General features: G+C 34.3%; 1 protein-coding gene across 1 annotated transcript in view; it reads right to left on the bottom strand.

The window, feature by feature from the left end:
• Positions 1-840: 840 nt before the first annotated feature.
• Positions 841-14,203, bottom strand: part of RP2 (RP2 activator of ARL3 GTPase) — a 42,008-nt gene continuing 28,645 nt past the window's right edge. The window contains exons 4-5 of the mRNA XM_027091400.1: positions 2,428-2,513; positions 841-1,053 (exon numbers count right to left, since the gene is read on the bottom strand). Coding sequence (XP_026947201.1) covers positions 970-1,053; positions 2,428-2,513 — 170 coding nt within the window. The 3' untranslated portion in view covers positions 841-969. The remainder of the gene's footprint in view (positions 1,054-2,427; positions 2,514-14,203) is intronic.

Raw genomic sequence — 14,203 nt, 5'->3', positions numbered from 1 at the left:
GGTTGATCTGGAAAATAATGTTTTAAAGCAACCAAAATAATTTTATCATACTTGAACATTGATTGATAGAAGTGGGATATCTAATTAAAATCAAATTTATCTAGCTTTTTAATAATCTGCATAGCTTATCACTATGCTTAAGTATTTCTTACCTAAATGTTGCAAGGCTTTGTTTTAATTCTAATAGCTCATAAGAGCTGATAAAACAGTGATCACCTTTTTGAACTGCTGGTGATTGGGCTTCTATAGTTTCAGTGTTGCATACACCTTTTCTTACCAGGAAGCAGAAGAGTCATCTAGCAGTTGTATTCAAAAACTAAACAATGTGGAATTTATTCAAATAATCATACTACTCACAAAGTAGTCTTTAAACAGCTATACCAACATCAGTTAGTAGAGTTACTTGCAAAACTGGTTATCAAATACCTATTAATTTAAAAATCTTAATTTACGAAGTATTATGTCAACTCTGTATACAAAATTTCATTTGCCATATTATGCAATTAGGAAGCAAATATTTAACTGGATGTATATACATGAAAAAAATGCACATAGGTTCATTCTAACCGATCTGCTAGTAACGAATCCTTCTAAATTAAAAAAGAAAATAAGCAATGGAATATATTCTCAAATATTATGGAGTACTGAGGAAAGTGTAAATTAGAGATTTGAAAGAACATTTAATTAGGACTAAAATCATGAACTGTTAGCCACTTCTATTTTCTAATAACAGTATCATATGCAGAGAAACAAAACCTACAAGCTCACTGAACTGGGTTAAATGTTTTTTAAGCTGATTAAAACTACTTAATTTAAAATGAACTCTTTTTGAAACTCAAGTAAATGATGCAGTATTCAAAAATTTATTTTAAAAATGACTTTAACAATTATAGCATCAGTAAAAAAAAATCATTGCTAATACACAAAATGAAAAGGGCTTAAAATCAAGTCCTTGTTCCACATCGCACTTCATATTCCCATTTGTATATCAGCAAAGTTGTAGAAGCTGTCTACATCTCCAGATGCCGCATCCTTGCTTTCTGATACAAACATCTATGTTAAACATAAAAGAGACAAAAAATACATGCTAGTAATCCCCAAATTCCAAAGCCCACATTCTTCACAGAACAGTCACAGGCTTGCTATTTAAAAGAAATTCAAGTACATCATTTATAATATTTGTGGATTTTCTGTAGAATTCATGCAATATAGTTTCAAAAGCTATGATGTAATTGAGCTTTTTTAAAAGCACTTAAGATATAATTAAGATCTTTGCTTTCATAATACTTAAGTTGTATTTTATTACACTTGGAATTTCAGTTTTTAAAGTATGTAACAGCCAATATTATGAAAGCTACGAATAAAGAGGTTTATTTAAAGAACTCTTAATTTCTTCTATTTTCTAAATAAGAATCTCAATAGGCTGAGAAGGAAAACTTGAGATTATCTTTTTCAAAGCTGCTAAAGATATATTACTAATTTTAAATTAACTATTTTCCAAACATCAACAAAGCAGTACTCAATAGAACCCTTCAAAAACAGCTTTTATAAATGTCAGCCAGAAATTAGAGGAGACCTGGGTTCTATTTAGCTTTATCATAAACTAGTTGTATGATGCTAACAATTTAATAAACCTCTCTGGGCTCAGTTTCCACATATGTAAAATCAGAAAGTTGGATTAGATAATCTTTAACTCATTCAGATCTAAAAACTCCAAATCATATAACCATTTTCTCTCTGTTTCCTTTTCTATTCAATCTGATTTGCCCTCTCCCTTAGTACTGTTGTGATGATAAAATGAGACAAAAGACAAAGTACTCTGAATTATGCAAATTCAAGGGACCATAAGCCAAATCAGACTATAAAATCAAAAATTTCCTCTCAGATATTTATCAAAAAAACCCAGTTATATATACTCATTTAGTCCTCTTATAATGTTTGGTTTTTAAGCTATATTAAATTAAGTTTGAAATTTTCAGATACAGCAACCTCATCAACCATATCTAGAAAATACCTACATGTAGTGATTTCTAGATATAGCTCAAGTTCAAGTTTTGATCAAGTATTACTGAAGCAAATGAAAATGAACACTGGGCAATAGGATTGTCCATCTAAAGTATACAATCTTAGAGATATAACATTTTCAACATATCACTACTTTTAAAAAAGGAAGAACTTGAAGAGACATTTGGTGAGACATTTTACTTTAGAAACATGTATTATTGAAGGTTTTTAATAAGTAGATACTTACTTTGTAAATTTTTAAGCTATTAAAATTTTAGTTTGGCAAGGAAAAACCAAAGCTTACTTCCCAATTATTTACCATAAATTCTAAAAATCATGATGTGCTGAAAATACTATTTAATTGTAAGGAAAAAGAAAGGAAAGGAAAGGTTTGAATGAAATACAGTCAATAAAATCTTGTACCTTGGTCCCACTGAATATCTCATTGACAATAAGTTGACATCCTTCTACAGCGCCATCTCCATTGAACTCCAAGGCAATAACAGGACCTATAAGCAAACCCAAGAAGTGTTGTCTTAACATGAATATAAATCTATTCTCAAATTAATCTTTTTATTCTTCCCTGAAGAATCTTTAGCATCTTCTTTGGGGGTAAGAGAAAAGAAAGAAGGGAATAGACAGATGGGACGTGTCACTTCAGCTACTTCCTACTCTAATCATAAAACAAATTAACATAGAGTCTCATCACATGACAAGTAGCTTCAGTGCCATTATAGGACTAGTGTCACATTTTTAAGTGTTGTAAATAGTCTGGCTTTTCTGGTATTCATACTTCTACGAAAACCATAGAAAGTACAAAAAAATAGTTGATAAAATGACAAATAAGATCAGAAGCTATTCAAATCATTTTGCTAGGCAGCCAGTCTTGCTTCCAACTCTCCTACTTACCAGCCAAGTTCTGGGCCACCTATAATGAAGCTAAGCCAAGTAGGAATTGAGGCCAGGCACCAAAAGTAATGACCATCTGAAAGTATTTTTCTTGAATGTGCCATAATACTACATGCTAGAACCAACGACCAAGTTTTATTTTTTAATTCTCTGAACAGAATATTTGTGCCTCCTTTCCCATACTTAATTTGATTACTTTTAAACCACCTGTACTTTAAATTCTGGTACAAAGATTCGTGATTCAGTTTGCCTTGGATTTAAATGTAGCATTGGAACTACCGGTGTCAAACTGTTGGCAAACATGGCTGTAAGTAAGCCAAACAAAACAAGCCTTTCAATTCAATTAAAATTTTTTCCACTATCACTATATTCCTAATAGATTTGTTTTTTATCTCCTTCAGTAATGGAGAAGTCCTGACCTCCAGGAAATTACAAATTTCTTTAAAAAGACATAAATCTAGAATCCTGCAGCCTGTGGAACAAAAGCCACATTCACAGAAAGATAGACAAGATGAAAATGCAGAGGGCTATGTACTAGATGAAGGAACAAGATAAAACCCCAGAAAAACAACTAAATGAAGTGGAGATAGGCAACCTTCCAGAAAAAGAATTCAGAATAATGATAATGAAGATGATACAGGACCTCGGAAAAAGAATGGAGGCAAAGATTGAGAAGATGCAAGAAATGTTTAACAAAGACCTAGAAGAATTAAAGAACAAACAAACCGAGATAAACAATACAATAACTGAAAATAAAAGTACACTAGAAGGAATCAATAGCAGAATAACTGAGGCAGAAGAACGGATAAGTGACCTGGAAGACAGAATGGTGGAATTCACTGCTGCAGAACATAATAAAGAAAAAAGAATGAAAAGAAATGAAAACAGCCTAAGAGACCTCTGGGACAACATTAAAAGCAACAACATTCACATTATAGGGGTCCCAGAAGGAGAAGAGAGAGAGAAAGGACCTGAGAAAATCTTTGAAGAGATTATAGTTGAAAACTTCCCTAGCATGGGAAAGGAAAAAGCCACCCAAGTCCAGGAAGCGCAGAGAGTCCCAGGCAGGATAAACCCAAGGAGAAACACGCCGAGACACATAGTAATCAAATTGGCAAAAATTAAAGAAAAAGAAAAACTATTGAAAGCAGCAAGGGAAAAATGACAAATAACATATAAGGGAACTCCCATAAGGTTAACAGCTGATTTCTCAGCAGAAACTCTACAAGCCAGAAGGAAGTGGCATGATATACTTACAGTGATGAAAGGGAAGAACCTACAACCAAGATTACTCTACCTAGCAAGGATCTCATTCAGATTTGATGGAGAAATCAAAAGCTTTACAAACAAGCAAAAGCTAAGAGAATTCAGCAATACCAAACCAGCTCTACAACGAATGCTAAAGGAACTTCTGTAAGTGGGAAACACAAGAGAAGAAAAGGACCTACAAAAAAACCCCCAAAACAATTAAGAAAATGGTCATAGGAACATACATATCGATAATTACCTTAAACATGAATGGATTAAATGCTCCAACCAAAGACACAGGCTTGCTGAATGGATACAAAAACAAGACCCATATATATGCTGTCTACAAGAGATATACTTCAGACCTAGGGACACATACAGACTGAAAGTGAGGGGATGGAAAAAGATATTCCATGCAAATGGATATCAAAAGAAAGCTGGAGTAGCAATACTCATATCAGATAAAATAGACTTTAAAATAAAGAATGTTACAAGAGACAAGGAAGGACACTACATAATGATCAAGGGATTAATCCAAGAAGAAGATATAACAATTATAAATATATATGCACCCAACATGGGAGCACCTCAATACCTAAGGCAACTGCTAACAGCTGTAAAAGAGGAAATCAACAGGAACACAATAATAGTGGGGGACTCTAACACCTCACTTACACCAATGGACAGATCATCCAAACAGAAAATTAATAAGGGAACACAAGCTTTAAATGACACAATAGATCAGACAGATTTAATTGATATTTATAGGACATTCCATCCAAAAACAGCAGATCACACTTTATTCTCAGGTGCACATGGAACATTCTCCAGGATAGAACACATCTGCATCACAAATCAAGCCTCAGTAAATTTAAGAAAAGTGAAATCGTATCAAGCATCTTTTCTGACCACAATGCTATGAGATTAGAAATGAATTACAGGGAAAAAAAGTAAAAAACACAAACACATGGAGGCTAAACAATACGTTACTAAATAACCAAGAGATCACTGAAGAAACAAAAGAGGAAATCAAAAAATACCCAGAGACAAATGACAATGAAAACACGACAATACAAAACTTATGGGATGCAGCAAAAGCAGTTCTAAGAGGGAAGCTTATAGCAATACAAGCCTACCTCAAGAAACAAGAAAAATCTCAAATAAACAATACAACCTTACACCTAAAGGAACTAGAGAAAGAAGAACAAACAAAACCCAAAATTAGTAGAAGGAAAGAAATCATAAAGATCAGAGCAGAAATAAATGAAATAGAAACAAAGAAAATAATAGCAAAGATCAATAAAACTAAAATCTGGCTCTTTGAGAAGATAAACAAAATTGATAAACCATTAGCCAGACTCATGTGAAAGAGAGGGAGAGGACTCAAATCAATAAAGTTACAAATGAAAATTAGGAAGTTACAATGGACACCGCAGAAATACAAAGCATCCTAAGAGAATACTACAAGCAACTCTATGCCAATAAAATGGAGAACCTGGAAGAAATGGACACATTCTTAGAAAGGTATAACCTTCCAAGCCTGAACCAGGAAGAAATAGAAAATATGAACAGACCAATCACAAGTAATGAAATTGAAACTGGGATTAAAAATATTCCAACCAACAAAATTCCAGGACCAAATGGCTTCGCAGGTGAATTCTATGAAACGTTTAGGGAAGAGCTAACACCCATCCTTCTCAAACTCTTCCAAAAAACTGAGGAGGAAGGAACACTCCTAAACTCATTCTATGAGGCCACCATTACCCTGATACTAAAACCAGACAAAGATACTACAAAAGAAGAAAATTACAGACCAATATCACTGATGAATATACATGCAAAAATTCTCAACAAAATACTAGCAAACAGAATCCAACAACACATTAAAAGGATCATACACCATGATCAAGTGGGATTTATCCCAGGGATTCAAGGATTCTTCAATATACACAATATACGCAAATCAATGAATGTGATACACCATATTAACAAATTGAAGAATAAAAACCATATGATCATCTCAATAGATGCAGAAAAAGCTTTTGACAAAATTCAACACCCATTTATGATAAAAACTCTCCAGAAACTGGGCATAGAGGGAACCTACCTCAACATAATAAAGGCCATATATGACAAACCCACAGCAAACATCACTGTCAATGGTGAAAAAAATGAAAGCATTTCCTCTAAGATCAGGAACAAGACAAGGATGTCCACTCTTAGCACTATTATTCAACACAGTTTTGGAAGTCCTAGCCACAGCAATCAGAGAAGAAAAAGAAATAAAAGGAATACAAATTGGAAAAGAAGAAGTAAAACTGTCACTGTTTGCAGATGACATGATACTATACATAGAGAATTCTAAAGATGCCACCAGAAAACTACTAGAGCTAATCAATGAATTTGGTAAAGTAGCAGGATACAAAATTAATGCACAGAAATCTCTTGCATTCGTATATACTAATGATGAAAAATCTGAAAGAGAAATTAAGGAAACACTCCCATTTACCATTGCAACAAAAAGAATAAAATACCCAGGAATAAACCTACCTAGGGAGACAAAAGACCTGTATGCAGAAAACTATAAGACACTGATGAAAGAAATTAAAGATGATACCAACAGATGGAGAGATATACCATGTTCTTGGATTGGAAGAATCAATATTGTGAAAATGACTATACTACCCAAAGCAATCTACAGATTCAAGGCAATCCGTATCAAATTACCAATGGCATTTTTTTCGGAACTAGAACAAAAAGTCTTAAAATTTGTATGGAGACACAAAAGAACCCGAATAGCCAAAGCAGTCTTGAGGGAAAAAAACGGAGCTGGAGGAATCACACTCCCTGACTTCAGACTATATTACAAAGCTACAGTAATCAACACAATATGGTACTGGCACAAAAACAGAAACATAGATCAATGGAACAAGATAGAAGGCCCAGAGATAAACCCACACACCTATGGTCAACTAATCTATGACAAAGGAGGCAAGGAAGTACGATGGAGAAAAGACAGTCTCTTCAGTACGTGGTGCTGGGAAAACTGGACAGCTACATGTAAAAGAATGAAATTAGAACACTCTCTAACACCATATGCAAAAATAAACTCAAAATGGATTAGGGACCTAAATGTAAGACTGGACACTATAAAACTCTTAGAGGAAAACATAGGAAGAACACTCTTTGACATAAATCACAGCAAGATCTTTTTTGATCCACCTCCTAGAGTAATGGAAATAAAAACACAAATAAACAAATGGGACCTAATGAAACTTCAAAGCTTTTGCACAGCAAAGGAAACCATAAACAAGATGAAAAGACAACCCTCAGAATGGGAGAAAATATTTGCAAACGAATCAACGGACAAAGGATTAATCTCCAAAATATATAAACAGCTCATGCAGCTCAATATCAAAAAAACAAACAACCCAATCCAAAAATGGGCAGAAGACCTAAATAGACATTTCTCCAAAGAAGACATACAGATGGCTGAGAAGCACATGAAAAGCTGCTCAACATCACTAATTATTAGAGAAATGCAAAGCAAAACTACAATGAGGTATCACCTCACACCAGGTAGAATGGGCATCATCAGAAATTCTACAAACAACAAATGCTGGAGAGGGTGTGGAGAAAAGGGAACCCTCTTGCACTGTTGGTGGGAATGTAAGTTGATACACCCACTATGGAGAACAGTATGGAGGTTCCTTAAAAAACTAAAAATAGAATTACCATATGATCCAGCAATCCCACTACTGGGCATATACCCAGAGAAAACCATAATTCAAAAAGACACATGCACCCCAATGTTCATTGCAGCACTATTTACAGTAGGCAGGTCATGGAAGCAACCTAAATGCCTATCGAGAGACGAATGGATAAAGAAGATGTGGTACATATATACAATGGAATATTACTCAGTCATAAAAAGGAATGAAATTGAATCATTTATTGAGATGTGGATGGATCTAGAGACTGTCATACAGAGTGAAGTAAGTCAGAAAGAGAAAAACAAATATCGTATATTAACGCATATATATGGAACCTAGAAAAATGGTACAGATGAACCAGTTTGCAGGGCAGAAATTGAGACACAGATGTGGAGAAGAAACATATGGACACCAAGGGGGGAAAGTGGCAGGGTGGTGGTGGTGGTGGTGTGATGAATTGGGCGATTGGGATTGACATGTATACACTGATCTGTATAAAACTGATGACTAATAAGAACCTGCTGTATAAAAAAATAAATAAAATAAAATTCAAAAGAAGACATAAATCTATTAAACAATATGGAACAAGAGAGAAAAATGAAGTATTAAGGAATGAAATACTAAGGTGAATGTAGTCATGTGCCACAGAACAAGGCACAAGAAGGAGAGAAAAGGCTTGTGATTTAATACAGACAACAAATACAGAAAAGGCAGGATATATACAGTCGACTGTACAATTAGATACAGAGAACGAGTTAAAGTATGAGTTTTGCAGTATCACAGTATATAGATCAAGATGGGTACTGAGTAAAGAAAAGAAGGTAACTGGGGAATATTTTCTCAGAAAAATGGATGATTCTATGTCTGTGGCAAGAAATGGGTAAGATCAACCTCGAATATCATGTTGAGCCAAAAAGCAATGAGGCTATCAAAGGCCAATAGGGTTTTATCAAAAGGATACAGGAGCCAGCTTGAAGAGGCTCCTAATGACCAAAGATGAGACATGGTGAGATCAGAAGGAATAATGCCTGCAAGTTATCGAAACATACTGAATATATAAAGTCATGAGCTCATAATGATATTCAGAAGAGACACAAACAAAATTCACTGGACACCACTATAGGTTGCTAGGGCACTGACTTTTTACTCTGAAAATCGATGCTTAATTATTTAAAAAAATCGACTTTTTACTCTGAAAATCGATGCTTCCTTTATTTACTCTGCTTTTCTGATATGAAGCATATTTCAAGTTAGCCAAACAGCTCAGTGTACGAGAAGTTCTGTTAACATCTATTAATAAATGCAGAGGTAATGACACACTTTGAAAATGATCATTTTGAAACTCCTAATAAAATAACTGGATCAGGCAACAATCATCAATGGCTTTAGCATCCCATAGGGAAGACTGACAGGAAACTCTACAATAAAAAGACTGTCACCACCTGAGCCTAACAATATTGGCATCACTAGAAGTACAACAATCAAATATTATGTGCCTTCTCATTATAGGAAATAGTACCACCTGTGAAATATTTCCCCCAAAAGACTAAACCTGAGTGTAAACAAGGCTTTGATTTAACTTCTAATCTACAAGAACTATAGAGGAACAAATTAAACAAACCCATGCATACTACAGGACAACTGACCACATTTCTTTTACAAGACGAAGGCACGAAACAAACAGGGGAGGGGGAACACCTGTTTCTGGTTAAGAGCGATATAAGATACAAAACAACCGCATACAGTGAGTGAGTGGGCCAGTTTTAGATCTGGATCAAATTAACTGTAAAAATACATAAAGAATGTTTTTAGACAATTAGGGAAATTTGAACATGAACTAGTTAGTTGATGATATTAAGACATTGTTAATCATGTTAGACGTGATAATACACCCCACTTAAGAAAACATTTATGTAGCTGTCAAATTGTTATGGTATAATCTTATGGTATATAAAATATACCTTAATAAAACTGTTATTAGAAAGCATTCATTTTTAATTTCACTTTGTTTAAGACACATACTGAAATATTTAGGGATGAAATGACAAGACATATCAAAATTTGATTAAAATATTTTAGCAAAAAGGAGAATATATAGATTATTTTTTAAAGTATGGCAAAAGGTTGATAAAACTGGGGGATGGGTACACATGGGGTCATTGGAAGCTACTTCTGAGTAGAAACAGTACATTTGGAAATTTGCAAAAAAGAGTTTAGAAAGCATTTCAAACCAAATAAATATGAACTAAAAAGAAAAATCTGATAATGTAGGGTTTCCAGTTTTGTAGAGAGTAGAAAGTTTGAATTAAGGTAGAATGGAATATGCTTTTATTCAGGATCACTAAAAGAAATAAGTAGATATCTCTTTTAAAGTCAGATATTTATTACTGAAAGTTCCTGTATTCTACAAAGACAATATAATCTAGAATTCAGAAATACAATTTTGGTAGAATTACCCAAGTATGTAACTTGGTTGCTATCCTTTGAATAGGATATGAAGAGCTTCCAATAAGTGACTTAATTTGCCAACAAAGAAACATCAACAAAAAAGGTGGACAAGTGCATCAGTTTTGATTAACATGTGTGGACCCTAAATTTAAAAAAAACTACACCACCAACAATGCGCTTTTTAAGCAGTTCTATTTGTCTCTCTATCTAATGATGAGGACTACAGTTACTTCAAAGTGCTTACTTCAAGTGACTATTTCAAACTGAATTATGAGGTCAACAAGATCACTGGTCATGTTTTTACTGTTTTAATGTGACTGTCTTATCAAATAGCTTGCAGTAGCCTTAAATCTAAATATTTGAACTGTCATGAAAAAATTGTGAGACTTCGAAGTAAACAAAAAAGATTTCTGGATATCCTATCTAATGAACTCTTCTGTGTTATTTAACATGACCTTGGAACAAGTCACTGTCACGTCTCAATTAGGTTACAGCAACAGCCTCCCAGCTGGTCTCTCTGTTTCTCCCTTAGAGTAACCAGAATGATAAAAGCTACATTTTAAAGGGACCATGGCATTCATATGCTCTAAAACCTCCAGTAATATGTCTATATTTTTCTTATTTTTAATTTTTCTAAAAATAACTGACAGTTTAAAGTAATAGTGTGAACAATGCATTAGGTGTTTATAGCATATGTAATAGTAAAATATATAATAGTGACACAAGGATGGGAAGGAAGATTTGAGAATATGATGTTATTAGGTCCTTATATACTACAGGTGATGTGGTATAATATTATTATAAGGTGGACTCAAATTATTTAAATATGTATACTGTAAAACCAAAGGTGACCATTAAATAAGATTTAGGAAAAGAGGTATAAATACTAAGTCACTAGGGGAGGTAAAATGGAATCATTAAAAAATACCCAATTAAACAGAAAAAGAGGTAACAAAAAACAAAGAACAAATGGAACAGAAAGCAGCTAGCAAGATGGTAGATATTGATCCAACGATATCAATCCCTTTCAATATGAATGGTGCAAACACACCAGTTAAACACAGACTTCCCTGGTGGTGCAGTGGTTAAGAATCTGCCTACCAATGCAGGGGGTACAGGTTCAAGCCCTGGTCCGGGAAGATCCCACGTGCCGCGGAGCAACTAAGCCCGTGCACCACAACTACTGAGCCTGCGCTCTAGAGCCCACAAGCCACAACTACTGAGCCTGCGAGCCACAACTACTGAAGCCCGCGTGCCTAGAGCCCATGCTCAGCAACAAGAGAAGCCACTGCAATGAGAAGCCCGTGTACCGCAACGAAGAGTAACGCTTGCTCACTGCAACTAGAGAAAGCTCGGGGGCAGCAACGAAGACCCAAGGCAGCCAAAAAAAAAAAAAAAAAAGACAGAGACTGTCAAATTGGATTGAAAAGCAAGAACCAACTATATGCTGTCTACAAAAAATTCACTTTAGACACACAGACTTTGATAAGTTCAAAGAAAAGGGATAAAGCTTTATGATGAAACACTAACAACCAAACAAAAGGTGGAGTAGCTGTATTTCAGACAAAGCAGATTTTAGAACAAGGAAGATTATCAGAGACAAAGAGGGACATTACATAATAATAAAGGATTCTTCAAGAAGACATAATCCTAGATGTGTATGCACCTAACGACAGAGTTTCAAAATTCACAAGGCAAAATCTGATAGAGTCTGAAAAAAGAAATAGACGAATCTACAATTACAGTTGAAGACTTTGACACTCCTCTAATTCATAGAGCAAGTAGGCAGAAAATCAGTAAGGATATAGATGACCTAAATAACGCTATCAACCAAACCGACTTAGTGGACATTTATAGAACATTTCAGCAAAGAAAAGCAGATTATATATTCTTCTCACCTGCACATAGATTATTCACCAAGATAGACTATATTCTGTTCCAGAAAACAAGCCTTAACTTATTAAATAAAATACAAATCATACAATGTGTGTTTTCAGACCATAACAGCATTAATCTAGAAATCAGTAATAGAAACACATCTGGACAATCTCCCAAATGTTTGGAAATTAAACATTATACTTCTAAATTATCCATGGATCAAGTGAAAAGTCTCAAGGGAAACTACTACATCAGGGGTCAGCACACTTTTTCTGTAAAGGGCCAGATGGGAAATATTTTAGGCTTAGTGAGCCATACAATGTCTGTCACAACTAATCATCTCTGCTGTTACAGTGCAATAGCAGCAAAACATAATAAATAAAAGAATGAGTGTGGCTATGCTCTGATAAAACTTCATTTAAAAAACGTAGAGTAGGCCATACTTTGCCAAACCCTGAATTAAATGAAAATACATCATATCAAAATTGGCAGAATGCAGCTAAAGCAGCATTTAAAGGAAAATTTCTAACACAAAATACATATACAGTCAATCCTCATTATTTGTGGATTCCTTATTTGCTAATTGCTTACTTGGTAAAATTTATTTTACCAAATAGGTAAAATATTTTACTGAAAATCAGTACTTGTCTTTTCATGGTCATTCATGGACACACACAAAGTGGCAAAAAATATGAGCTGCCTGACATGCATGTTTCCAGGTAAATTTGAACAAAGTGATGCTCTGCTTTCTTGTTTCAGCATTCATTCTGTAAACAAGTGGCCTTTTCACAGTCCATCTAGTGCCACATTTTTATACTTTTTGTTGGTAATATCAGTGTTTAAAATGGCCTTCAAATGTAGTGCTCAAGTACAGTCTAATGTTCCCAAGCTTAGGAAACCTGTGATGTGCCTTACAAAGAAAATGTCTGTTAGATAAGCTTCATTCAGGCACAAGTTACAGTGCTGCTGGCTGTGCGTTCAATGTTAATGAATCAAAAACATATCTAAATGAGGTGTCTTTAAACAAAAGCACACATACAACAAGGTTATACTGATTGGTTGAAAGAAATGTTGTGACCAGAGACTTGCAGGAACCTAGCCCTGCATTTCTCCTAGGAGTAGCAATTCAGTACTCACTGATTCAGTGTTCACAGCAACTTTATAGAACAGACCTACCGTGAATAACGAGTATCACTCTATTAGAAAAGAAGAAATCAGTAACCCAAACTTAAACCTTAAGAAACTAGGGAAAGAAGAGCAAATTAAACCCAAAGCAAATGAAAGGAAGGAAATAAATATTAGAGCAGAAACCAATGAAACTGAAAAGAGAAAAACAATAGAGGAAATCAATAAAACAAAAAGCTGCTTCTTTGAAATTATCAATAAAGTGATAAACCTCTATCGAGGCTAATCGGAGAGGGAGAGGCCTCAAATCACCAACAGGAGTATAAGAAGGACATCACTACTGATCCTACATACATTAATAATAAGGAAATACTATAAACTCTACACCTATAAATTTGATAACTCAGATGAAATGAAACAATTCCCTGAAAGACAAAAACTATCAAAATTCACCCAAGAAGACAAATATATCTTAAAGAGCTCTCTATGTAATAAATAAATAAAATGTATGGCTAAAAATCTTTCCCCCAAGTCTTCAGGCCCAGATGGGTTTCACTGGCAAATTCTACCAGACATTTAAGGAAGAAATGATACTAATTCTCTATAATCTCTCCAAGATCACAGAAGAAGAAGGATACTTCTCAACTCATTTTATGAGGCCAGCATTACACTAATATCAAAGCCAGAGAAAGATACTACAAGAAAAGAAAACCACAAACCAATATGCTTCATGGACAAAGATGTAAAAATCTACAATAAAATATTAGCAAATTGAATCCAGCAATATATTAAAGGGATAAAACATCGTGATCAACGGGGTGCATCTCAGGAATACAAGGTTGGTTCAACATTCAAAATTAACAAAAGTCACTTACCAG

The sequence above is a fragment of the Aethalodelphis obliquidens genome, unplaced genomic scaffold (genome assembly GCF_003676395.1).
Source record: "Aethalodelphis obliquidens isolate GAN/ISIS:26980383/991018 unplaced genomic scaffold, ASM367639v1 scaffold71, whole genome shotgun sequence".
NCBI classification, from domain to species: Eukaryota; Metazoa; Chordata; class Mammalia; order Artiodactyla; family Delphinidae; genus Aethalodelphis; species Aethalodelphis obliquidens.
Note: the sequence above shows the minus strand (reverse complement) of the source record. Positions and strands in the feature narration are given on the sequence as shown.